Below are 27,431 nucleotides of genomic sequence, written 5' to 3'. Positions count from 1 at the left end.
CTGGTCCGAATTACCGGGAGTTTTATTGTAGATTGTCAATACAGGCCGAAACACTTAATCAGGAACTTGCCTATTCTTTGTTTGAAATTTTACCCAAGCTCATTCAAGTAGATTGCCAGCAGGTGCGCACCACTATTGTTTCAAAATATTAATGATCACCAATAGCAGGCACTTGGATCCAACCCTAACAAGAATTAGCAAAGAACCCATGTATGAACATTGCTACAATTATTGTGCTTCCTCCAGGAACCAAGGCTTTAAGAAAACACTTTGGGTAATATAGAATGTCATTCCAATGGTTCCCACATCTTCATTAGTTGATCAGTTTCTATTGCTGAATCCTATACACTTGTATTTAATAGCATAAATGCAGAAGACCTTGAGAAAAACAAGTATAGACCCACTGTTAGACATTAATTACATGATCTATGATTAGTCAAATGATCATATTCTGAATTTCTTGGCAAATTGACTTCTGATACCACTAGATATCAATATATTTTTGTAGCTTGGATAATTTTAAATATATGAAAGCAAGGCTCCCTGCAGAGTATCGAAATAACTTCCATGTCGGAGCACCACACTAACTCCTTGACACCTTTTTAAGAAGCATGTATTTGTCACGAATATAAATTGACATTCTATGGATTTTTCTGATGAAGTCATAGAATGAAGAGGGAGTGGGTACTAATTTACAAATAATACCATTTATAAATTGTTACTAATTATATGTTAACCAAAATCTTTGGTCATGGCATCAGATGGGGTTACATTTTGCTCATCTGTATCACCACTTCTTTCTTTGGCTTGGCTTCGCGGACGAAGATTTATGGAGGGGGTAAAAAGTCCACGTCAGCTGCAGGCTCGTTTGTGGCTGACAAGTCCGATGCGGGACAGGCAGACACGGTTGCAGTGGTTGCAGGGGAAAATTGGTTGGTTGGGGTTGGGTGTTGGGCTTTTCCTCCTTTGCCTTTTGTCAGTGAGGTGGGCTCTGCGGTCTTCTTCAAAGGAGGTTGCTGCCCGCCAAACTGTGAGGCGCCAAGATGCACGGTTTGAGGCGTTATCAGCCCACTGGCGGTGGTCAATGTGGCAAGCACCAAGAGATTTCTTTAGGCAGTCCTTGTACCTTTTCTTTGGTGCACCTTTGTCACGGTGGCCAGTGGAGAGCTCGCCATATAACACGATCTTGGGAAGGCGATGGTCCTCCATTCTGGAGACGTGACCCATCCAGCGCAGCTGGATCTTCAGCAGCGTGGACTCGATGCTGTCAACCTCTGCCATCTCGAGTACTTCGACGTTAGGAATGAAAGCGCTCCAATGGATGTTGAGGATGGAGCGGAGACAACTTACACATTGCCAAACTGACCACAGAACTGGTCTGCCCATTCTGACGACTAGACAAGTTCCTCCATTATGATCATTCAACAGATCTCTTCATTCTGACCACTGCACTGGTCTCACAATTCTGACTATTGGCCAGTTCTCCATCTGTCCATTGGGCAGGTCTCTCCATTTTGTCCATTGTTGCTATGTAAGGTGAACTTTCCAGTTCACTTATCATAGCAACAGGTCTTTGGTGGATGCCATCTCACTGGCTCTACACAGAACCCTGGAACACCTGGACAGTAAAGATGCATTCATCAGGATGCTCTTTATCAACTACAGTTCAGCATTTACCACCATCATCCCCTTAAAACTGATCAGCAAACTCCAAGACCTGAGACTCAACACCCCACTGTGTAACTGGATCATGGATTTTTCTCACTTCCAGACCACAATCAATGAGGATTGATAAGAAGTTTGTGGAGGAGAACTCCATCAGTACCAGAGCACCACAGGGCTATGTTCTTAGCCCCCTGCTCTACTAATTTTACACCTACGACTGTGTCACTCAGTACGACAATAACACTACCTACAAATTTTCCAATGATACCACAGTAGTGGGTTGTGGTAAAGAAAGATGATAAGTCAGCACACTGGAGGGAGATTGAAATTTGTCTGAATGGTGCATTAACAATAATCTTGCACTCAATGTAATCAAAACTAAGGAGCTGTTTGTTGACTCCAGGAATGGAAAATGAGGTATAAAATCCAGTGATCTTTGGGGGATTAGATGTGGAGAGGGTGAGCAAATTTAAGTTCTTGGAAATCACTATCTCAGAGGATCTTTCCTGGACCCAACACACTAATGCAGTTGTTCTCAACTTTTTTCTTTCAACCCACATACCACCTTAAGCAATCCCTTACTAATCACAGAGAACCTAAGGCAGAGGAAATACGCAGAGTGGTAGGTGGTGGAAAGAAAAAGGTTGAGAAAAAATGACATCAGCACCTCTACTTCCTCAGGAGTTAGCAGAGATTTGGTATGACTCCAGAAACCCTGGCAAATTTCTACAGAGGTGTAGTGGAAAGTGTACTGACTATCTATGTCATGGTTTTGTATGGGGACACCAATACCCCTGAGTATAAATCCCTCCAAAAGGTAGTAGACGGATCCCAGGACATCACAGGAAAAACCCACCACACTATCGAGATCATCTATTGGGAATGCTGGCATCAGAAAGCAGCAGCAATCATCAACGATTCACACCACCCAGCACACACCCTGTTTTCACTGCTGCCATCAAGAAAGAGGTATAGATGCCATAAGACTCTCACCACCAGGTTCAGGAACAGCTGCTACTGGTCTCACAATTCTGTTCAATGGACTGGCCTCTTCATTCTGATCACTTGACTGATCTCTTCCTACTGATTACTGGATGGGTCTCTTCATTCTGGCAATTGAACTGATCTTATCATTCTGTCCACTGGATTAGTCTCGCCATTCTTTCCATTAGACAAGCCTCCTGGATATGTTGATAAGAAATCATATTGCTTTTGGAGTTCTACTCTTTCCTAATAGAGATCCATATTAGGTTTCCTCGAGTATTTGCTTATTGGGCAATTAATATTTGATCTATTATTTTCTGGGATTTCTGCCTAAAGAAATCTCTTGGTGCCTGCCACATTGACCACCGCCAGTGGGCTGATAACGCCTCAAACCGTGCATCTTGGCGCCTCACAGTTTGGCGGGCAGCAACCTCCTTTGAAGAAGACCGCAGAGCCCACCTCACTGACAAAAGGCAAAGGAGGAAAAACCCAACACCCAACCCCAACCAACCAATTTTCCCTTGCAACCGCTGCAATCGTGTCTGCCTGTCCCGCATCGGACTTGTCAGCCACAAACGAGCCTGCAGCTGACGTGGACTTTTTACCCCCTCCATAAATCTTCGTCCGCGAAGCCAAGCCAAAGAAAAAAAACATACCTTAACCTTATACTTACATGAGGGATTTGGTTTCAATTTCACAAATTTTTTGATTTAAATTTTTTTAGTTTATTTAGTACTATTTATCTCAATTATTTTTTCTCATCATCTATAATGGATCAAGCTGTTTCTTTTTGGAAAAGTAAAGGAATTGTCTATTTTTCGGATGTGTTTATAGATGGATGTTTAATGTTTTTTGATATAATATTTTAACAAATAGTATACCCAAGTCACCTTTTTTTTAGATACAGGTAGTTCCAAGTTAGAAGTTTTTTGAATAAGAATAACCTAACTTTCCAATATCATATCAACCTGATTTGGTTGATACTCTTTTTTTCATTTAAAGGGTTTAATAGGTAATATTTACAATAATTTATTAACATTGCCATCGATCTCTAATCATAAAATTAGAGGAGTTTGGGAATTGGAACTTCAGTCAGTTCTCCTATTGGAACTTTGGGAAAAGATTTTTTTGGAATGGTTAATACCTCTTCATTATGTGCTCCAAACACATGGATTCAATTTAAAGTGATACGTCAGGTTCATAGGTCGAAAGATAAATTGGCCCATATCTTTCCTAATGTTAGTCCTATGTGTGATAAATGTAAATAACAAATGGCCACACTGACACATATATTTTGGTCTTGCTCTGTATTGGAGAAGTATTGGACAGATATTTTCAAGACTTGGTCAATTATACTGGGTATTAGATTGCAACTTAATCCATTGACTGTTATTTTTGGAATTATAGTTCCAGAGGTGGGTCGAGTTCCCTCTACTGCACGTCAGGTTGTAGCCTTTACTACACTGTTGGCCAGAAAAGCCATTTTATTTAAATGGAAAGATCTTAATTCACCCACTTTGATGCAATGGTTCTCTCAAGTTATGTCATGTTTAAGTTCATAAAAAATTAGAAGTTGTGCTTTTGATACCTCTGTCAAGTTTGAAGAGACTTTGTGTCCTTTTAGAAACTATTTTTGTACGTGTTAATCTGTACTTTGACTTTACCTTCCAGACTGTTTTGGATTTCTGGTTTTTTTTTATTGGCAAAGATCAGATAAATAGTTTGTATTGATCTGTTGTAGTGAACTCTCAGTTTAGACTGCCCAGCCTTTTTTTCTTTTGGTAGACTAGGTGGGGTTTTAACAATATTTTTTTTCTCTCTTTTTTTGAATATTTCAAATTGAGGAGAAAGGGATAATATTGTTCAATATGTTGTAATGTTTCATGTTGTATTATGTTTTTTCTAATTGATTCTGTATTCTATTCTCCTCATGTATTGTTTATTATAATATGTTTAATAAAAAGATTGATAAAGAAGGGAGGACAGGCCTCTCCATTCTGACCATTGGACAAGTCGCTCCACTTAGACTGTTGAACTAATCTCCCTAATTCCATTGTACAGAACCTTCATCTGCCACTATCAAATTGACCTTTCCAGGTTCTCCACCAGACTGGACTCTCAACTCCTAGAGTCAGACAGAGCTCTTCACCCCACCATCAGACAGGTTACTCCACTCTTGCCATTAGGATGAACTCGTCATTCCAGCCCTAGGACTAACTTGCTCACTGCTGCTGTTAGACAGATCTTTAGACTAGCCTATCCATTCTCCCAACCATCTTCCCCCATCCTTTCTTTTAAACTGACACTTCTACTCCAACAATAGACAGAACTGCTATCGAGCATAATTACGTAAGTTTCCAGAGAGCAGGGAAGTGAGAGCCACCAAATATTTTCAGACCAATTAAACGAATGGCATGGTACTGTGCTGTAAATGTCTGCGTTAACCCAAGTCAGACTGTTTTTTTTTTCTTTGGGTTGCGATTCATAACACAGGCTCTCTCTTTTCTCCCCTACAAGTGCCCATCTTATGTTATTTCTCATTATGGTTAGTCTGACTACTCCTCCCAGTTACATCATCATACTTAATGAGCAGCCCATTTGCAATACTATACTCTCATTGCCCTAGTCATTTTTAATAGAGGAACATCATCTAATTACCTTGTATGACATGGAAGTTATTTTCATCTCTCTTGCAAACCATGGGTGAAAAAAATTACATTATCATGGCGAAATTACAGTATGCTTATTTGACATTAGTTATACAGCAATGGGTCAAAGCTGACAATTTCAGGGTTTTTCAATGTCACAGTGGAGTTGCTGCACGCACATTGATTGGAGTTTCAGATGCTTCAGGCAATGAAGGATTCGTGGAGTGATACCAAATCCCAGTAATTTTCAGGTTAGTGAACATTTTCATGAGCTACGTTTACAGTATTATCAAATATGCTGTCAGACTACCTCTTGTGTTAAAAACTCTAGTGAGCTGAAACATGCTTCCTGCAATTTGTGGGACATGACAACATTTATTCTACCAATTTTAATAGAAGGCAGATGTTTTCTTTTGCCAAGACAGTCATCAATATGTCAGTCTTAAGACAATACCAATGGACGTGTGTCCTTTTTCACATTTGATAACATAACCTCTTTTTCTTCCCTTGAGTAGTTTCAGCTGTGGCTCAATAGGTAAAGATTTTGTGTCTGGTTCGGAAGATGGAGGGTTCATGTTCCATACCCGACACCTAGCCGTGTAATCTGGGTTGACACTTCAGCACAGTGCTGAGGGAGTGCTCCATTGTCAGGGATACTGTCTTTTGACTGAGGGCCTTAACCTTGTCTGCTCTCTCAGGTAAATATAAAAGATCCCATGAAACTATTTTGAAGAACAACAAATCTGCGGAATAAAATTATAAATCCTAAATAAAATATAAGTTATCTACATTGCTAAGACAGCTTCCCTGCTCATCACATTGTTAATTGTAGAAAGCTGCGGGAGAAGTGCGCTCACGCTGTGGAAGGGCCGTCCGGTGCCAGTCGCGCGGGGCTCGCGCTGCCCGGGGACCGTGCGCAGCCTGCCATGCCCGTCGCGCCGACAGGAAATCACAGGTGTTCGCCCATCCGCCGCACCGCTCGACAGGTGGGAGAAGTGACTGGTTGTGTGGGGAGCCTTCCAACTGGCTTGCTGGCTGATGACATCGACAAACTTCTCGTGTTACAATTTCTCGTGTTACAATGGGGAAGGATGTGCAATGAAGGGGGAGGATGGTGGGGGTGACATTACCAAAAAACAGCATCGGCTCTCGCTGCAGGGCGGGCCACCTCTAATACATTTTTGAAATGATCTTGCGGGTCAAATATAATTGGCCCGCGGGCCAGCGTTTGACATGTGTGCTTTAATGGTTTCTGCTCATCAAGCATTTCAATGGTAATAGACTTCAAAAGTGCTTCAAGGACTATTAAGAATGGTCCCTGTAAGGAATGGCAGTGTGTAACTTTCATGTCTTTCTTTCTTAAGGACATTTATGGACGTGTATTTCATTGATGCCAAAGGTGTTGCTGTCAATCCGGATGTAATTAGGGGGTAAGTTTTATATTTAATTATTGGAATTAGTTTTATTTCCTCCATCAAAGTGATTAGTTGGCAGGCATTTTTGGGCTATAAATTTCCTTTAGCTTGCAGTTAGTCAGGCACAATCCTAAATCTGAGCCATAAAATCAATCAGCAGAAATTAGATCTTGTTTTTGGTTAAGTTGACGAATACAAGGAAAGATTGAGCAAATTAGGTCTTTATTCCTTGGAACGTGGACGGCTGAGAGGGGATTTGATAGAGGTGTTTAAGATAATGAGGGGGATAGATGGAGTTGACGTGGAAAGGCTTTTCCCATTGAGAGTAGGAGAGATGGATACAAGAGGTCATGGGTTGAGAGGTTTAGGAGTAACATGAGGGGGAACTTCTTTACTCAGAGAGTGGTCACTGTGTGGAATGGGCTTCCGGGAAAGATGGTGGAGGCAGGGTCAATTTTGTCATTTAAGAAAGAGTTGGATAAGTATATGGATGGGAGGGATATGGGCAGAGTGCTGGTAAGTGGGATTAGAGGAGGGTACTTGGATCAGTGCGGACTAGAAGGGCCAAATTGGCCTGTTTCCATGCTGTAATTGTGATATGGTTATATGGTTAGACTGGACAGGGACCAAGACAGTGTTACGATTGTATCTTATTTTGGGTGACAAATAAATAAAAGGCAGTTACGAATGCTGGACAGCCATTTTAATGTGTGCATTTTAACAATCATTGTACTTTTGACATGAATTTCTGAAACAATTATCAGAATAATTCAGGACAAAGCAACAAATGTAATCAATGCCACACTTCCATCCACCTCCTCCCTCTCCGCTATTCAAGCACCCAAACAGTCCCTCCAAGTGAAGCAGCACTTCACTTGTTTATCCGCAGGACTCATCTACTGCATCTGGTCCACCCATTGTGGCTTTCTCTACATCGGAGAGACTGGACGCAGACTGGAAGATTGCTTCAGTTGTCACGTTTGCATTGTCCACATCAGCAACAAGGATCTCCCAGTGGCCAACCATTTCAACTCTGCACCCGACTCCCAAGCTGACATGTTGGCCCATGGCCTCACGTGCTGTCAAACCTAGACTACACATAAATTGGTGGAGCAACACCAAATTATCTATCTGGGCCCTCTCCAACCTGGTGATATTAACATCAACTTCCCTGGAGTCTGCTGGCCTACTCTCCATTGCTCTGTCTTCTTTCCTCTAGCTCTCCACTTTCTTCCCTCTCCATTCACAGAGCCATTCCCCCCCTCCCCATTTTCTGGTGTGCCCTCCCTACCTTATCAACATATTACCTCCTGCCTGTGATACAGTGCTCCTCCTCCTTTCCCTCTCCCCTCACCCCACCATTTTGTTTGACACCTGCCCACATTTTGGACATACCTTGATAAAGGGTTCAAGCCCGAAACATTGGTTATCTTTTTTTAAAATATTTTATTTGAAAAGATTCAAGAAAATATATACAATCAATAGAAATCATCTTCTTATCGCACAATATTAAATATAGCATCCAAGTATTTTTTCCCACCTTCCTGAATATTAAATAAACTATAAAACGTAAAGGGAAAAAAAAACTAAAAATTAAAACTAACAATTAGGACACACGACTTCTGGACCACAACCTTTATTCTCTTCTTTATTTATTTGTCAGGACAGCTTGTATCGTAACTCTTTCTCAGGGGGGGAGGGGGGAATAGATCACATCTGTGCACCTATGTGCCTCGGACACGGCTGCCACGCTTCAATGAACTGTCATACTCCTTCCTTAAGTTATAAGCAATCTTCTCCAGGGGGATGCAACTCTGTATTTCCGAACTCCATCGTGTAATGCTCAGTTGAGAGTTGGACTTCCATGCAATCACTGTACACTTCCTGGCAACTGACAAGGCGATCTTCACAAATTGAATTTGATGTATGGGTTCTCTAAACTGTGTTTCACCAATATCTCCCAGAAGGAACAATTCTGGATCTGGTGTAAATTCCACTTTTATAATTTTTCTACCCACAAGGATCTCACTTTCATACATAGCCAGGTGGAATGGATAAAAGTTCCAACCTCTGCACCACACCTGAAACACATATTCAAACTTTCTGACTTTGATTTATTTAATTTTTGTGGTGTGTGATACAACTGATGCAGGAAATTGTACTGTACCAAAATGTATCTAGTATTACAAATCCCTGGCATGCTATTCAGACACAAGTCTTCCCACCAATTTTCATTAGTCATTGTTCCCAAGTCCGACTCCCATCTTCCCTCAACCGGTGTAATCCTGGTTTTGGCCCTCACTCAGGAGTCGGAAATACATTCTAGAAATAAACGTAAATACACTCCCCTGTTGAATTAGAATCTCCATGATACTATACCCCATCAGGAATCATTGACCTAATTTGTCTCTTAAGAAAGATCTCATTTGTAGGAAGCAGAAAAATGTTTATTAGATCATTCAAATTTAATCCTCAATTGTTCGAAGACATTAGTGGCCACTAATCTTAACAGTCCTTGATGCACTTGATCCCCTCTGGCACAAGTTGTCCAGGATCCTGTTGCCCACGTCATGGGTATTAAATAGTTTTGTGTTAAAGGCATATTAGGGAAGGCATGTCTGGTATATATGCTTAATATGGGGTTATTTGTCTTTTTGGAAATTAATTTGGTGTTCCATTTGCATATGAACTCTCCTGCTATCCTTTCCCCTATTGCATTTTGTCCAATTTGTGCCCAGGAAGGGGGTGTCCCTCAAACATTGAGGCGATAAATCTCACCTGGGACATCAAATAATATGTTTTTGAAATCTGGCAGTTTTAGTCCCCCTAATTTATATTCCCATGTTAACTTTTCCATGGAGACTCGAACCACCTTTCCATTCCAAAAAAAAGTTCCTGACACATTCATTGAGCATCTTGAAGAAGCACTGGGGCAATGGAATGGACAGTGTTTGAAACAGATATTGCTGTCTTGGCATCACCCTCATTCTGATACAATTCACTCTTCCCATTAATGTTATGGGCAAAGTTTTCCATCTAACCAAGTTCTCCCCTATCTTCTGGAGAAAGGTGAGATAATTTATCTGATATATATTACTCAAATCTTTTTCTACTCTTATCCCCAAATATTTGATGCCTTTCTATTGGCACTTAAATTGGCTTCCTTATTGATAGGGTCTGTAGTCCTCTTTAGGCAAAGGTATAATTTCAGTTTTTCTAATCCTGAGACCCTCCCCATATCTTCCAAAGTGGTCTTTAATTTGGCCAATGAGCCCCCCTCCCCCCACCCAGGGTCTGTAAAATTTATTAACATGTCATCAGAAAAATAGATAATTTTGTGTTCCACCTGGTCCTCCATGTACCCCTTTATGTCTATTTCCCATCGAATGGTTTCTGTCAGTATTTCAATGACCAATATAAACAGAGTTGGTGACAAAGGACAGCCCTTTCCACTAGATCTACTCAACAGAAATATTAGAGATATTTATCCATTTGTGATAATTTTGGTTTAGGGATTATGAAACAATGTCCTCCCAAATTTATAAATGTTTGTCCCAGTTCAAATTTTTCCATTATCTTAAACAGGACGTCCCATTCTAATCTATCAAATGCCTTCTCCACATTGAGAGATACAGCCACCCCCGGGTCCACTCTCAACTGCACCAGATTTATTATATTAAGCAATCTAGCTACATTATCTGCAGCTTGCCATTTTTTTTTAACAAAGCCAGTTTGATCTGGATTCATCAATTTTGGCAAATATTTTGCCCAAAACTTTTGCTATAATTTTATAATCTGCATTGAATAGTGATATAGGCCTATAGGAGGTGGGTTTCAATGGATCCCACCATTCAATGGATCACTGTAAACTGTTGAAAAAGACTCCAGGAGAGTATGGAGTATATGTTTCCACTGCCTGATCCACCACCTTTGTAAGAAGGGGCATTAAAAGGTCCTTAAACTCTCTGTAAAATTTGTATCTTTATCTTTGCTACATAAAGTACACTTTGACCTGCTGAGTTCCTCCAGCATTGTGTTTTTGCTTTAAATTCAATCAGTACCTTAGTTACCAGAATAAACATTCATTCCCTCGTCCACCAGCACATAGTGTGGCTATGGTATGGACCAATTATTCACTGGGGGGTGGCAGCATGCCTTTGACTTGTAACTTCTACCACCATGGAGAAAAGGGGTTTCATATGCATAGAAACTCCACAATATGCAGGTTTCCCTCCAATTCAGACACCACCAGGACTTGCCATCCTTTCATTGCCATTCAGCTTAAATCGCAATATACCTAACCTATGAGCATATATAAAATTTTTCACCAGGTGTGAAGTGATTCAACACGGTTACTCATCACCAACTTTTCAACTGTAATTAGGGTCAGGGAATACATTGTGACTTTTACAGTATCATTTTTTTCCTGAAGAAAATATATTTTTAAACAAAAAGCAACATTAGATGTACAAGACCTGGCTTCTAATTTGAGACCATGATTTCATGAGTTAGTCACTTTTTTAAAAAGTTAGTATTCATAAATACAGGACGGGTTAAGTAGGGTCATGCAGAAAAATTGAATAAAATCAGTTTCCTTCTATTGATGGAGATTGGAATAGCAAATGTCTGAGATTACAAGATACCATATAATAGTTGATGCCATGTAAAAGTCAACCCTTTTATTTCTGGTCCTGGTCACCCACGCATCCAAGCTCCCAATGCCCAACTGCAGATTCTTGCCAAGTCCCTGGTCGCCTGCCCATCCAAGTTTCTGACACCATGGCCACCCACCCATCCGAGCTCCCGACAGCAGGTCTTACCTCGGCTCCGGCTGCCTGCCCATCCGAGCTCCGATGCCCCGGCCACCCAACCAACCGAGCTCCCAACCAGCTGCCCGCTCTGACATTTCTGCCATTGGCCACCTTCACTCAGTGTAGCTGCCAGGAACTTCCAGTAAGGCGTAGACTTGCCCTCCATTCCCCACACTGAATTCCACAATTGCTATGTACCCCTCCTCTGGATAGTCCTTGGCTTCCTTACTTGTCCCATTACCAGTGAAATCACTATCTGCCTTGTCATTTTATCTTCCCACTTTCTATCTGGGCAAAAATTTCCCTTTGTATTGAACATTTTCAAAAAATTGCAAATGCTGGAAACCTGAAATGAAAACAAAATAAAAATGGAAACACTCATCAGCTGAGGCTAATTATGTGGAAAAAGAAACAGAGCTAACATTTCAGGTCAAAGATCCATTGTCACCAAAGTCAGGACAAGATGCTGACGATGAATGTTTGACCTAAAACTCGAATTCTGTTTCGATTTACATAGATTCAGCCTGACCTTCTGAGTGCTCCCAGTATTTTCTATTTCATTTGCTCTCTCCTTTTCCATTTTTCTGGATCTTCACTGCATTTTGCAGTTCTGATGTCAAACCATTGATCTTGATAGCTAACTCTACATGTTCACCTTCAAGAAGGCTGCAATATCATATTCACAGTAGGACAGTGGCACGAGCAACAAGTGTGAGCTTCGCAGTGTTACACGTGATTGATCCAAAGGCTTTAGACAGGCAGCAGAAAAGATGTAGCTTGGATTCGAGTGTTTGGACAAATGTGGATTGCTTTCTCTTGCACTTTGAAGTGTGAAGGGAAACTTGATAGAAGTTAGCGAAGCATAGAAAAGGGTGCGTTGTCACTTCATGGATTGGCAGTGATAAGTCCATCATAAATGCAGATGGTTGGGTAATTCCTCTGTAATGGAGCCTGGTTGTTATACTACTCTACGTTTGGGCACATAATTTCTAGGCAATCATTCACCACTTCCTGTGCTTCTCAGCAAAAATGATTCTGCTTTTCTTAGAAGTAATAGCAGTAGTTTCAGTTTTCCCATTTTGTAGGAGTTCAAAGAAAAGGTTAAATATGGCATAAACAATGCATTGGTTTAGGTGCAATCTGAACTTCAGAAGGTTGAATGACATTGCCATCATGTTTTAATAGTGCTGGGTTATTTTTTACTTTAAAACCGAGGCACACCACCATCACTAATCTGTCTTGCACTACTTTACAATTCCATTTTGTGAATGCCAAAACAGTCAATGGTCTGCAGTTTGTCAAAAGAGAGCTAAAGCTTGTTAAAGTCCTGTGGTGAAACTGGTTAATCCCTTGAAAACAATCTGTCATAGTGAAGGGTAGAGTCAGCAAGACATCCTTACAGAGTTGGATCAAGTATTATTTGCTTTGTAATCCTAGGTTCATTTTTTTTCTCTCTGTGAGAGGTCTCTTAAAATAAATAAGCAGATTTGCTTCCACATGGTCACAGGGTATCTGTCAGCAATCTAGAGCAGTGGGGCTGTGATAGAGTTAAAAATGCTTTTGCATTTGCCTTGATATCTGAAATTATCTCCCCTTAGCATAAATGGCTATTTGAATGTATCTAGAAATCTGCATTATTATTAGTTTATTCTATAATGACTAGTTTTATTGTACATTGTATAACAGGGGTGGTCAATCTTTTACGTTCATGCATCAATTTTTTTCCACACACGAGTTCAGATGCCCCATACAACTCGTACCCCCATTCAATTCTTGTAAAAATATGTTAATATAGACATATTTGCCATTTTACATGATATGTTGATTTAATATAAAAACAAGATAAACATTGCTTTCCTTAATGAGACTCTTTGATTTCGCTAAAAATAATTGCTAAGTTTTGGATTTATTCTCAGTAAAACCCATTTCTAGCTCTAAGCTACTTGAATTCCAGTTAATAGAATTTTTTTCTACAAATCAGTTTTTGGTTAATACCTTTTACATGAGTAGCTAACTTTTTTATTATTATCACTGGGGCACAATGCCTCACTTCAGAGCCCACCTCACTGACAAAAGGCAAAGGAGGAAAAACCCAACACCCAACCCCAACCCACCAATTTTCCCCTGCAACCGCTGCAACCGTGTCTGCCTGTCCCGCATCGGACTTGTCAGCCACAAACGAGCCTGCAGCTGACGTGGACATTTACCCCCTCCATAAATCTTCGTCCGCGAAGCCAAGCCAAACAAAGAAGAATCATCCAATGCACCATTTTTGGCGCATGCACAATCGGTTGGCCATCCCCGCTGTACAATATACATGACAATAAACTCATTATTTAGAGCCCAGCATCTGTAGATGATGAGAATGAGTTTATTATTATGTACAATGATTCTCAATAAGAACGGAACCTCCAGCACGTTTGTGTACTGCCTTATCAATAGATTTTGAAACTCTACTTACCAATGACAAATATCCAGATATTCTGGAGAGGTTTTTTGTACTGCATTAGGATAAGTAGGGGTTAAAACATTTCGGACATCAAGAGAAGATGAAGGTTCAAGATGAATTTATTATCATGTAATAAAACAGAAAACGTGTAATTACATGATATTTCCTTTCATCAACTGTAAGGCAGGCAAAGATTTTCCATTTGCAAATATTGCCCAGTACCCCTTACAGCTAGAGAAAGAAATGCAAAATAGAGTCCCCTCAGGGTTACTGAATGTCCATGGATTCGCCTCCTGCAGCCTCTGCAACCACAAGCCTTCAGTGCGGATCATTCTCTTGCATCCCGGTTCTGATACCTGGTACCCCTTCAGCCAGTCTCCAGGGGTCTGCTGCCTGATGGGAGTCCTTTGACCACAGTCACCAGCAGCCTACTTCCTATGTGTGTACCTTGCCTCAAGTCACCATAGCCCACCTCCTGTGTGTTCTTCAGCCTCAGAGCCCTTCACTGGTCTGCCACCAAGGTCACCGTCGCATGGGTCAACTCTTCTGCTTCTCTTTCACAAACAGAGGCTGTCCCCCATTTTTGGATGCCCTGCACCAGCATGGATAGGTATTGATGACTGACATAAATATGGGTGGTCACTACTGGTATTTGACTATAATAGTCTACACCATCAAAATGGATAAGGGAAAACGATTCTCTTCCCTGAACCAGGCAGTCTTCTCTCTCTCTCTCTCTCTCTCTCTCTCTCTCTCTCTCATGGTTGCTCACCATGTAAACTGTTCTCCCTTCTGCCATCTGGTAGGAGATACCATAGCACTTGAGTCCTTATGTCCAGATTGGGCAACAATTTCTTCCCCCCAGCCATCAAGCTCCTGAGTTCCCAAAACATATGTGGATAGTGTACCGTGGACTTCTACTGTATACAGTGCATTTTAATATTTTTAATGTGTTTCACTTATATTTAATGTATATTCCATGGTTCTGGAGAAATGCTATCTTATCTTTACCGTGTAAGCATGGTAGGAATGATAAATAAAGGTGACTTGACTTAGAGAATGATGAAATTCTAAGTCACAACTTCATTTAGTTTTACCCAAAAAAAAAGGATGCTAAGGAATCAGTTTCTCTCATAAAACTCATCTGGTGCTATCTAGATTCACCTCCCAGAGTTGACTTGGAACTAAATGATGCTTAAGTTACTCATTGAAATGCTTAACATACTACAGTAAAAGTCCCAAAATCCAGATTGTTCAGGGATTGGGTCGGTCCGGATGTTTGAATTTTATGGATTCTCGAGCAGTACATCTGTGGCGCTTATGTATTGCACACATGTATGCATGGAATGCACACATGCATTCAAAAGGCAAGAGTTGTTGAGTAGACCGGATTCTCGGGTGGCCCGGATTTCAGGCGAGGGTTTTCGAGGAATCCAGATTCTCGGATCATCCAGATTTCCGGACTTTTTCTGTATCTGGATTCATTTTAAAGTTAACTTTATAAAGCAATGGCTGAGTGAATGAATTAATTCATTTGTTTAAAAATGATTTTGTAAAAAATTTCACAATTATTTGTTGTAAGCAAAATCACAAATTAAAATAGCACCTAAAGTCAAAATTTCTGTGAACACAGAATCAGAATCATGCTGTTATGTGTGCAATGTACACACATAAATAGTGCAAAACTCATATTATCTGGCTGAAAATATTGGATCTAAATGAAATAAATACATAAATATCTAAAGCCCAGGTCTCCTCACTCTATCTCTCAGGTGTCCATCCAACTGCCACCTGAGTGACCATTTATGCAAGAAACTCATGGAACTGAAGTTGAAAGGCTTCAAATTGATTAGAATAAATATTTCCAATATCCTGTCCTGGTGTAAGCATGACTGTTAGGAAAGCTCACTAATTCCTCTAATTTCTTATAAGACTAAGGAAGTTTGATATGCTCCCCCATCCCTCAACAACTTCTACAGATGCACCATTGAAATTATACTTGCTAGATGCATCACAGCATTGTATAGGAGCTGCTCTACTGAAGGTAGTAAATACAGCTCAGAACATAATGCAAACTGTTCCCACCCATTTTCTTCCACTGCCTAGGAAAGGCAGCCAACATACTGAAAAATCTATTGCATGCCAGATTTTGTTCTCCTTCCTCCCATGGTGGAGAAGATTTAAGAGTGTGAAAGCACACAATGGCTAGCTTAAAGACAGCTTCATCTGTGCAGCCATTATTCCATGCAGCTATTAGGCTCCTGAATGAACCCCATAATAATGCTGTCATACTGACCTTACTTGGTTGGTACTAACTGATCCTTCTTTTAATTTTAAACCTATTGTAGATCACGTCGAAAGAGTCAAAGACTTGTTGAGGCAAACCAAGTATTTTATTAACTAGAGAACTGGAGCATATCACTTGTAGGTCGACTAGTGCAGAATGACCTGGTCTGGCTAGGAGCAACCCTTTAAGACCTGCCAGTTGGCGTGGCTATGCTCTGAGCCAATCACAGTCATCCTACACTACAATCTGTACATATACACATTGGTGATAGAATCTGTACTATCATACCTATACTCTGTAAATTGTGCTCTTTACATGTTAGAGATAACTCATTAGTCTGTTCACAGAAGAATCCTTCTCACTGTATGATGCACGATCAATTACACAAAGACTGAAAGTTGCTGAAACTGTAGGCTTTTATTTGCAAGAGATGGACTGCATCCTTGTGTGGTCACTCACACTGACCCAGACTCAAACAAGGGGCAGGCTTATGGCATGACAACCTTTTTTGGGGGGAAGTGGGGAGTTACAAGCCAGCCAGTGAGAGCAGGGTCAGCAAATATGTACAATAGTGGCTTCACCATATTCACCCCCTCTTTTAAAAGAAAGTCCCAGAGTATGTGGTGTAGTCAGCCACCCCTCATATGTTCAGTCTGTCCGGCAGTCTTCTTTGGCATTGTGACCGGTGAGTCCCCGTCCAGGGGACTGTAGTGATATGCCATAGACATGGACCAGACAAGTGTTATACTAATACTGGGCTTTTATTAACAGACTATAACCACCACTAACTGGAAAGTGGGAAAACTTCTCCATCTGTTATACCAATATAACAGAGTATCTCTACAGCCATAGCCAATAGCAAGTAGTCAGTATAATACGCCCCCATTACATCATCACATTCACCCCCCAAAAAAAATTGACCAATTTTAATAAAATAAAATAATGCCAAAAGCAAAAAAGTAAAAAAAAAAATCACAGAAGATCAAGGGTTACAAACAGAATTAGTTAATTAGTTAAAAAAAACAAGCTGAAAGCCTAAGATAATACAGGGTGACTATACTTACTGTAATTTTGGCTAAGATTACAAATGATCATAACAGAGCCTCTTGAGGTACTGTGATCAATGATAATGGGCCGTTAAATGCCAATATGATATTTTTCATTTGGCATTGGAAATCAAATCCTAAAATCATCGGACCACATAGACCGGGGAACACGTGCAATTTGAAATCTTTATATTCATTCCCCTGTACCTTCAGGGTTATTTTACAGCAACTTGTAATGTCTCATTTTAGTCCAGAGCAAGGCATAGAAATTTTGTGATTAGATGGATACAAGGTAAGATTCAGGGCGCTAGCGGTCGTAGGGTGAATACAGCTGTTAGTACAAATCGTACAGTCAGTAGGCTCCCCGTTTACCTCCACCTTCATCGTGGAATGCTTCAGGTCATGGGGTTCATCTTGATTAATCGTCATGGATGCCAGAATAGGGTCACCCCACAGTGGCGATCTGTCGGAGTTCACCACGTCACTGGCAGTTCCACTTATGATTTCAGAAGAAGAAAAAGGAGAGGAGGGAGAAGAGCTAGATGAATCGTTGGCTCTCCAGGTCAACACAGCAGTCTTGCGGCGGCGTCCCTGCTTATTAGTAGTGCTTGAGCACTTCTTCATCTTCATACTCCACAACTCACAGCATGAGCTAGGCAAGGACTCTTGCACACGGCAAGCTCTGGCCTAGTGCCCTCACAGTTGGCTTGCCGCGTGGGGCACTGAGAGCGAACGTGCAGTGCCAAACCGCAGAAGTAGCATCTTCTGTAGCGGCTTTTATGATGTCGTTTAGTGGTGCTCAGCAGTGGATCATCGCTGTGGGCCGGGCCTCAGGGTTGCCACTTCACACCTCTTTCTTTCTCAAGGGCTTTAGCACTTTGTAGTGCAGCCCTAAGGGTCTTCACTTGTTGTAGAGCAGCGTTAAAGGTCAGGTCCAGGGTCTCCAGTAAACATTGCCTGATGTACCAGACTCCAATCCACTTATGAATGCATCCAGCATCAAAGATTCTCAGTGGGCTTCGGCCGTGACAGCAGCGCAAGCACAGGCTCTGGATAGCCCTTTTAGTGCGAGCGCAAAAGCATCTTCACTCTCTCCGGCTTGTTGTCTTTGGGTGTGAAGCTGATGTCTTGCGAACAGTGTTTTGTGGCCGATCATAATAGGTTCTGAGGAGATTCAATGCATTCTGGTAGACAGCTGTCTCCCTAACCATGGAGTAGGGTACTTCTCTGAGGAGGGCCACAAGATGGTCCATTTTCACTGCATCTTGCACAACATTGTTCACTTACATGTATGCTTCAAAACACTGGAGTCAGTGGTGAAAAATTTCTACATCTTGGGTGGCATCTTGATCTATCTCGAGTCTTCCAGGTTTCAAGGAAGTATCCATGATTGAGAGTCTGTTAATAAAATTTATATGTCATAGACATGGACCAGACAAGTGTTATACTAATACTGGGCTTTTATTAACAGACTATAACCACCACAAAACTGGCCAGTGGGAAGGCATCTCCATCTGCTATACCAGTAAGGTGGAGTACCTCTACAGCCATAACCAATAGCAAGCAGTCATTATAATATGCTCCCCCACCCATTACATCATCATGTGTAGTGTCTTCTGTCGATTTCAGCTGATCCAGGGGGTTGGGGTGTGTGTGTTAACTGTCAGATTGGCAAGAGTGGTGAGGGTTGGGAAGGTGGGCCCTGGAGAGCTGGGGTGGGGAGGTTCAGATTATCCCACGTGTGCCAGGTTCCAGATAGATACAATGTCCTCGTGCCCATCCGGGAATTCCTACAGTATGTAGGCATACTGTGGGTTCGCATGGAGCAGCTGGACCCTATTGACCAGAGGGTCGGACTTGTGTGTCCTCATGCCTATGGAGTAGGACCAGCCCCATCCGGGAATTCCTATAGTATGTAGGCATACTGTGGGTTCGCATGGAGCAGCTGGACCCTATTGACCAGAGGGTCGGACTTGTGTGTCCTCATGCCTATGGAGTAGGACCAGCCCCAGGGATGTCAGCAGGTAAGTAGGATGGTTTCTGACACCAATCTCCTAGAGAATGTAAACAGTCTCTCATGAGGTGTCACATTGGTGGGACCAGATAGCATGGAGCACCTCTGGGAGAACCTCTTGCCAGTGGGGGATGGAGAGGCCAGTAGTACTGCCTTCCAGACCATGTTGTTGTCCTGGCCATTCCCTTTGAGGTTATAGCTAGAGACAATACCCTTGGAGAGCAAATATTGACACAGCTCATGGCTCATGAAGGATGAGACCCTATCGCTGTGGACGTAGCAGGGGTATCCAAAAATGGGACCAAATTGTTCAGAGCTTTTATGACAGTAGCTGCAGTCACGTCCGGGCAGGGGATGGCAAAAGGGAAACTCATCGATGATGCTGATGAAGTACATGTTGCGGTTCATGGAGGGCAGGGGTCCTTTGAAGTCCATACTTAGACATTCAAAGGGACAAGTGGCCTTCCGTTGACTGCCAGCGGTCCAGTAAGATGGTGCCCAAGATAGCAGCCTCCATGGAATGTACGCAGCCCTATCATCAATAGCCAGAAGAGGAAAGGTAAGAAGGTGGAAGTGACATCATTGCGGACAGCGGTCTCCATGGTGTGCATGCGCAGCCATCTCAGGCTCGCGGAAGTGACATCATTAAAGGTAACTTCCACCACTTGCATGCAGCACTGCTGGGATTGGTTTGGACTTGCACTTTCATGGTGTCCTTTCTTCCTGCAATTGGAGCAGGCATCGTCCTGGGCAGAACAGCGTTTCCTCGGGTGCTTAGCCTGCCCACAGAAGTAGCACATCAGCAGTAGTGTTCAGCTCAGGATGGGAAGAGACTTGCGATCCCGCTTCCCAAGATTGCGGCCCCGTGTTCCCCATGAGGCAGCCTCGTGCTTGCTGGAGAATGATTTGGCATTGTGGATGGCTACCTCTACAAGTTTGATGGTTTGAAGTAGGCTCAGTTGTCTTTGTTCAAGTTCTTCACTTACAGCCTGTTATTTACATTTTCTAGCGAGCTCCTGAAGAACTCTGATGAAGTTGTTGAAGGTTTCCCTTGGTTGCTGCCTGCATGAATGGAGTATGTGCTGTGCATAGACCTCATACACCTGAACATTATACTGATCCTTCAGGATGTTCATTGCAGCTCCATATGTCTGTAGACTTGGAGCCCGATGTACAAGTACAGCAGATGGAGCTTGTCCTCATCATTCTGCAGAGGAAATTTTCAAAGCAGCGGCGCCAGAGTGTGAACTTGTTGGCTGCCTCAGGTCCTCTCGAGTCGATTTCCAGGTGATCCATGTTCATGTACTTGTCCATGTTTCAAAAAAATAAATTCTTGCAAATAAAATTGATGCACGATCAATTTCACAAAGACTGTAAGTTGCCAAAACTTAAGGCTTTTATTTGTAAGAGATGGACAGAATCCCTGTGTTGGTCACCCACACTGACCTGGACTTGAACTGGGGGCAGGCTTGTGGCTTGACAGTCTTTATAGGGAAGGAGAGGAGTCACAAGCCGGCCAGTGAGAGCAGGGTCAACCTGGAGAGGGCATGATATTTACATATGGCAAGTATGTACAATAGTGGTTTCACCACACTGTAATTAGCATTTTATGACAAATCAACTTTCGCAGACAAACATAAACTTTATCATGCCTGGCCAATTCTCAATAATGAGTGTCCTCCAATTGTATCATTCAGAGTGCCTGTTCATTTTACATTAATAGATTTTCAGGTGCTGGGGAAAAGAAAGGTCTTTTATTAGGAATATTTTATTTAATACTTAAAAAAAATATATCCTTCCTGTACAAAACAATGGTGAGTCCAAATTTGGAGTATTGTGTTCAGTTTTGGTCACCTAACTACAGGAAACATCAATAAAATTGAAAGAGTGCAGAGAAGATTTACTAGGATGTTGCTGGGACTTGACACGGAAAGGTTAAACAGGTTACGACCTTATTCCTTGGAACATAGAAAAATTGAAGCGAGAATTGATAGAGGTTTACAAAATTATGATAGGTAGAGATAGAATTGGCTTTTTCCCTGAGGTTAGGTGAGATACAAACCCATGATCATGGGTTAAGGGTGAAAGGGGAGATGTTTATGGGGAGCATTGGGGGAATTGGTTCAGGCAGAGAGTATGAAACAAGCTGCCAGCTAAAGTGGTGAATGAAAGTTCATTTTTAACAGGAAACCAGAGCAACCGGGTGAGGGGGGAGAGAATGCAAGTTTCCACTTGAATTAACAAAGATCCAGCTGAAAGAAAGAGAGAAAACCCTCCACTACTTCCAGGAAAAGTTTACATTTATATTAGTTATACTATTTTACATTGAAAAAAAAGAAAGTATCTCTTGTTCCTTACTTTGAATACCTCTGTATTTGTGCATTAATTTCAATGAAAACCTTGCTCAGGCAAATGACCAAGTTCTTGCACATACACAGAAGACTTTTTTTTAAAAGAAAGGAAATAACTGGCCCTTCTGTCCTATGACCCCATGCCATTCAAATACCTCAATTAACCTACAAACACATCCCGTCTTTGGAGGGGAGAAACTGAGAACTTGGAGGAAACTCACGCAGTCACGGAGAGAGCATGCAATCTCCTTACAGACAGCAGCAGATTCAAACCTGGGTCATTGGCGCTGTAATAGTGTTGTGCCAACTACCAAACTCTTCCTCAAATAAAAGTTTTAGAAAATGATATTAATCTTATCCCTAAAGGGGTGCACATAGATTAAAACACAAAAACTACTTTGCAACCCAGGAAAGAAAATAATTGAGTAATTCTGGTATATGAAAAGAGGAAATGAATTTGTTTGTTTATTTATTTGATTATATTTGTTAAATGACTACCGTCCAGTGGCATTGAAATCTATGATCAGAAAGTGCTTTGAATGGCTGGTGATGGAATGCATCAGCAACATTAAACCCTATCCAGTTTGTCTGCTATCCAAACCAGTCCACAGATGATCAATAGCCTTGATCCTCCACTCCATCTTGACCCACCCAGAGAATGATGCATCATTCACCAGGCTGTTGTTCATCGGCTTTTAACATGAGGATGATGATATTAAGACTGCATATAAAGACAGAAATCAAAGGGTTGTGCATGGCAGAAATAATGTTCTCAGGTGCATCTATTTCAATGCAAGGAGTATTTTATGAAAGGCAGAGCTTGGTGCATGTGGAATTATGACATTGTGACCATTAGTGAAACCTGGTTGCAGGAAGGGCAGGACTGGTAGTTCAATACTTTGGGGTTCTGTTCTTTCAGATGCGAGAAAGCGGGAGGGATGAAAGGGGAGGAGTGGCATTGCTTATCAGGGAAAATATCACACCTGTGCTCAGACAGGACAGAGCAGAGGGCTTGTCTACTGAGGCTATATGGGTGGAGCTAAGGAATAAGAAAAGTATGACCACACTCATGGGATTGTATTATAGACCGCCCAATAGTCAGAGAGAATTGGAGGAGCAAATCTGCAGGGAGAGAGCAGGCAATTGCAGGAAACAGAAAGTTGGCAATTTTAACTTTCCACATATTGATTGGGAATCCCAGACTGTAAAAGTGCTGCAGAATGGCTCAGAGGTTGTCAAATCTGTTCAGGTAAGTTTTCTAAATCAATATATAGAGGTACCAACTGGAGAGAGTGCAATACTCAATTTGCTTTCAGTAAAAGGAAAGGACAGGTAATAGTTGTAAGTCTAAGGGAACACTTTGCGCCCAGTGATCATAATGACATTAGTTTCAAGGTAGGTCTGTTCCTTGGGGTGAGATTCTAAACTGGAGAAAGGCGAATTTTGAGGAAATGAGAAAGGATTTAGAAAGTTTAAATTGGGCTAGGTTGTTTTCTGACAAGGATGTGTACAGTAAGTGAGAGGCCTTCAAAGGTGAAATTTTGAGAGTACAGAGTTTATATTTTCCTGTAGCAATTAAAAGCAAAGTTGACAGGCATAAGGAACCAAGGTTTTCAAGAGATATTGGGGATCTGGTTATAAAGAAGAGAGATGTATAGCAGATATAGACAACTAGGAGTAAATAATGTAGTTGAGGAGTATAAAAATGCAAGAAAGCAGGAGCACTAGAAGAAGACATGAGGTTGCTTTGGCATACAAGGTGAAGGAAAATCTTAAGGGCTTCTACAGGTATATTAACAGCAAAAAGACAACAAGGGAGAAGATTGGTCCTCTTGTAGATCAGAGTGGCTGCCTATATATCGAGCCAGAAGAGATACAAAAGATCTTGTGTTTTTTTTTTGCATCTGTATTTACTCAGGAAACTGGTACAGAGTTCATAAGATCATAAAACCATGAGACACATGAGCAGAAATAGGCCATTCAGCCCATCATGTCTGCCCCACCATTTAACCACTTTCTCACTCAGCCCTACTGCCAGGCCTAATTCCCATAGCCCTTGATGCCCCGGCTAATCAAGAATTTATCAATCTCTGTGTTAAATACCATTTAGCTAAAGAAATTCCTCCTCATCTGTTCTAATTGGACATCTTTCAATCCTGAAGTTGTGCCCTCTTGTCCTAGACTCTCCCACCATGGGAAACAACCTTTCCACATTGATGGAAGTGAAGCAAAGAAGCAGTGGGTTTGTGGAACCTATACAGATTAAAGAGCAGGAGGTGCTTACTGTCTTAAAGTGACTAAAGGGGGATAAATCCCCAAGGCCTGAAGATGGTATTCCCTTGAACCTTGAGGAGGCTGGTGCAGAAACTGCAGAAGCCTGGTCGATATATGTAAAATATCCATAGCCACAGGTTAGGTGCCAAAAAATTGGAGGGTAGTTGATATTGTTGCATTGTTTAAAAAATAACAGGAAATTATGGTCTGGTGAGCCTGACATTAGTAGTAAGTAAATTATTGGAAGGTGTTCTTAGAGATCAAATATACAAGTATTTAGATAGTCATGGACTGATTAGGGGATAGTCAACACGGCTTTGTGCATCGTAGGTTGTGTTTAACAAAATCGAATAGCAGTAGTTTTCAAACTTTTTCTTTCCACTTGCATACCACCTTAAGTAATCCCCATGTTAATAGGTGCTTTGTGATTAGTAAGGGATTACTTAAAGTGGTACGTGAGTGGAAAGAAAAAGTTTGAAAACCACTCTTTTAATAGTACCTAACTGGCTTGTTATGTGCATGGTTTCACGACTCCAAAGGAAATGGGCCACTGACAATTTTTCTCAAGTGAAATATTTCAGTAACAATTGGGTCTAGAGCAGTGATTCTCAACCTTCCCTTCCCACTCGCACACCACCTTAAGCAATCCCTTACTAATTACATTTGTCGCCTAGAGGATTTATATCAGAATAAAAATGAGCTAATTTAGCTTTAGATAAATGTACTCTGTGGACCACTTTAAATTGCAATAAACGATGTTGTTCACAAAGGAAGGTGATATTAATCAAATAACAAATTAAATCCTAAACCTCATCATGAAAGATTCAAATCCTGCTCCCAATTGCTCTTGATCCGAACTAAAGAAGCTGTTCTTAAAATCAAGCAAATTATTATAAATAAGAGATATTAAAACCGTTGTGACAAAGATAAAAGTCCGAAAGTAAATCAAAAATATTTGCCTCAGGAATTTGTGGAAATCTCAGAAATCTGAGATTAAAGAAAATGTCTAACTTGTAAATACCTAAAAAAAAAATGTGTATTTGGTGAATTAAATTTTGTCACCAATTGTTCAAAAGAGGCAAAACTATTATGAATAAAAATGTCTTTGAAACATTTAATGCCCAATCTGTGCAAACTATGTCTTACAAAGAAAGTAATAAAAAAGTGATTAGATATAATGGGACTAGCAAGGGAAAAATTCCAGAATCCAAAAGAACTTTCTAAATTGTGTCCATGTTCTCAAACTATGCTTAATTATTGGATTATTAGTTATCTTATATAAAGAGGAGGATAAACCGGAACCTAAAATTGCCAAAAGAAGTAATCCCTCACTGATCAAAGCACCTATGGCATAGGAATTACTTAAAGTGGTATGTGAGTGGAAAGTAAAAGAGTTTTGAGGATGTTACCAGGAAAGGTGATGAATGAAAGATGGTGGATGTTGTCTACATGGACTTTAATAAGACCTTTGACAAGGTCCAACATGCAAGGTTAGTCAAAATGGTTCAGTCAATCAGTATTCATGGTGAAGTAATAAATTGGATTCAACACTGGCTTTATCCGAGAAGCTAGAGAGTGGTAGTAGATGTTTGCCTCTCTGTTGGGAGGCCTGTGACTAGTGGTGAGCCTCCAGGATCAGTGCTGTGCCCATTGATGTTTGTCATCTATATCAGTGATCTAGATGATAATGTTGTAAATTGGATCAGCAAGTTTGCAAATGACATGAAGCTAAGAGGTGTAGTGGACAGCAAGGAAGGCTCTCAAAGCTTGGAGAGGGATCTAGACCAGATGGAAAAATGGGCTACTAATAGGCAGATGGAATTTAATGCAGACAAGGGTGAGGTATTGCAACTTGGAAGGACAAACTAAGGTAGAACATACACAGTAAATGGTTGAGCACTGAGGAGTGCAGTAGAACAGAGGGATCTGGGAATACTGATACTTAATCCCTTGAAAGTGGCATCACAGGTGGGTAGGGTCATAAAGAGCTTTTGGCACATTGGCCTTCATAAATCAAAGTATTGCGTTAGGATGTTTTCATAAAGTTGTAAGAGACATTGTTGAGGACAAATTTAGAATATCATGTGTGCAGTTTTGGTCACCTGACTACAGGAAAAATATCAATAAAATTGTGAGAGAAGAGTTACTAGAACGTTGCCAGAATTTGAGAAACTGAGTTACAGGAAAAGGTTAAACAGGTTAATACTATTCCCTGGAACAGAGAAGAATTGATAGAGGAATACAAAATTATGATGGGTATAGATAGAGTAAATGCAAGTAGGCTTTTTCCACTGATGTTAGGTGAGATACAAACCAGAGAACATGGGTTAAGGGTGAAAGGGCAGAAGTTTAGGGGAATATTAGGGTGAATTTCTTCACACAGAGATTGGTTGGAGTATGAAAAAAGTTGCCAGATGAAGTGATGAATGCAGACTCAGTTTTAAAATTGAGAAAAATATAGACAGGTATATGGTTGGGGGAGGTATAGAAGGATATGGACTGTGTGAAAGTCATTGGGACTAGGCAGAATTATAGTTTGACACAGACTAGAAAGGCTTGTTTTACAGTGCTGTAATGTTCAATGGTTCCATCTCAGAGGCAGGTGAATAAAATGTCCTCGTTGGGGCTCGAAAACCCACTCTGCAACTGGATTCTGGACTTCTTGACAACAAATCTTCAAGCCCCATCACGCTGAGCTGTAGTGCTCCCAGGGATGTGTGCTCAGCTTGCTATATTCATCCTGTTGACTCATAACTCATTGCTCAATTCAGTTCCAACAGAACCATCATATTTGCAGATGATACAACAGTGGGTGACATTATTCCCAGGTAGCAAATTCCCGTGCTGTAATTGTTATTATTATTATGATGAGTCGCAGAAAGGCAGTTAAAAGGCACATAAAATGATGCAAGAACAACTACCCGAGTCTCAATGTAGACAAGACAAATGAGTGATCGTGGACTTCAGGGCGACAAAGCTGGACCATACCCCATTACAAATCAAGGATTCTGTCATGGAGAGAGGGGAGAGCACAAAGTTCCTTGGTGTGACAACCTATCATCGACTCAAAACATCTCCTCATTAGTCAGGAAGGCACAACAGCACCTACACTTCTTAAGGAGGCTGAGGATGAACAGACTACCTGCCCCCATCTTGACAACATTTTACAGGAGTACAATGGAGAGAGTCCTTTCTGGCTTCATCATCGTGTGGCATAGTAGCTGCAAAGCATCAGAACTGAGTCTATACAGAGGATCATTAAATCAGCCAAAAGGACCACTGGGTTCTCCCCTTTCCTCTATAGGTACAATTACTATGATCAATGGCAAGAACAATATCCTCAACTAGAGGAGACAAATGGACTTTAGGACAACGAAACTGAACCATTCTCCATTACATAATGATTTTGTCTGGGATGGCACAGTTGGCGTAGCAGTTAACACACCTTTACAGTGCTAGCGACTGGGACAAGGGTAAAGTCCCGCAC

The 27,431-nt window shown here is 41.2% G+C and overlaps 1 protein-coding gene across 1 annotated transcript in view; it reads left to right on the top strand.

The window, feature by feature from the left end:
* LOC138751475 (cadherin-related family member 2-like) overlaps positions 1-27,431 on the top strand; it is a 195,237-nt gene that overhangs the window by 153,857 nt on the left and 13,949 nt on the right. The window contains 1 exon segment of the mRNA XM_069913802.1: positions 6,662-6,727. Coding sequence (XP_069769903.1) covers positions 6,662-6,727 — 66 coding nt within the window.

The sequence above is a fragment of the Narcine bancroftii genome, chromosome 1, assembly GCF_036971445.1.
Source record: "Narcine bancroftii isolate sNarBan1 chromosome 1, sNarBan1.hap1, whole genome shotgun sequence".
Lineage (NCBI taxonomy): Eukaryota > Metazoa > Chordata > Chondrichthyes > Torpediniformes > Narcinidae > Narcine > Narcine bancroftii.
Note: the sequence above shows the minus strand (reverse complement) of the source record. Positions and strands in the feature narration are given on the sequence as shown.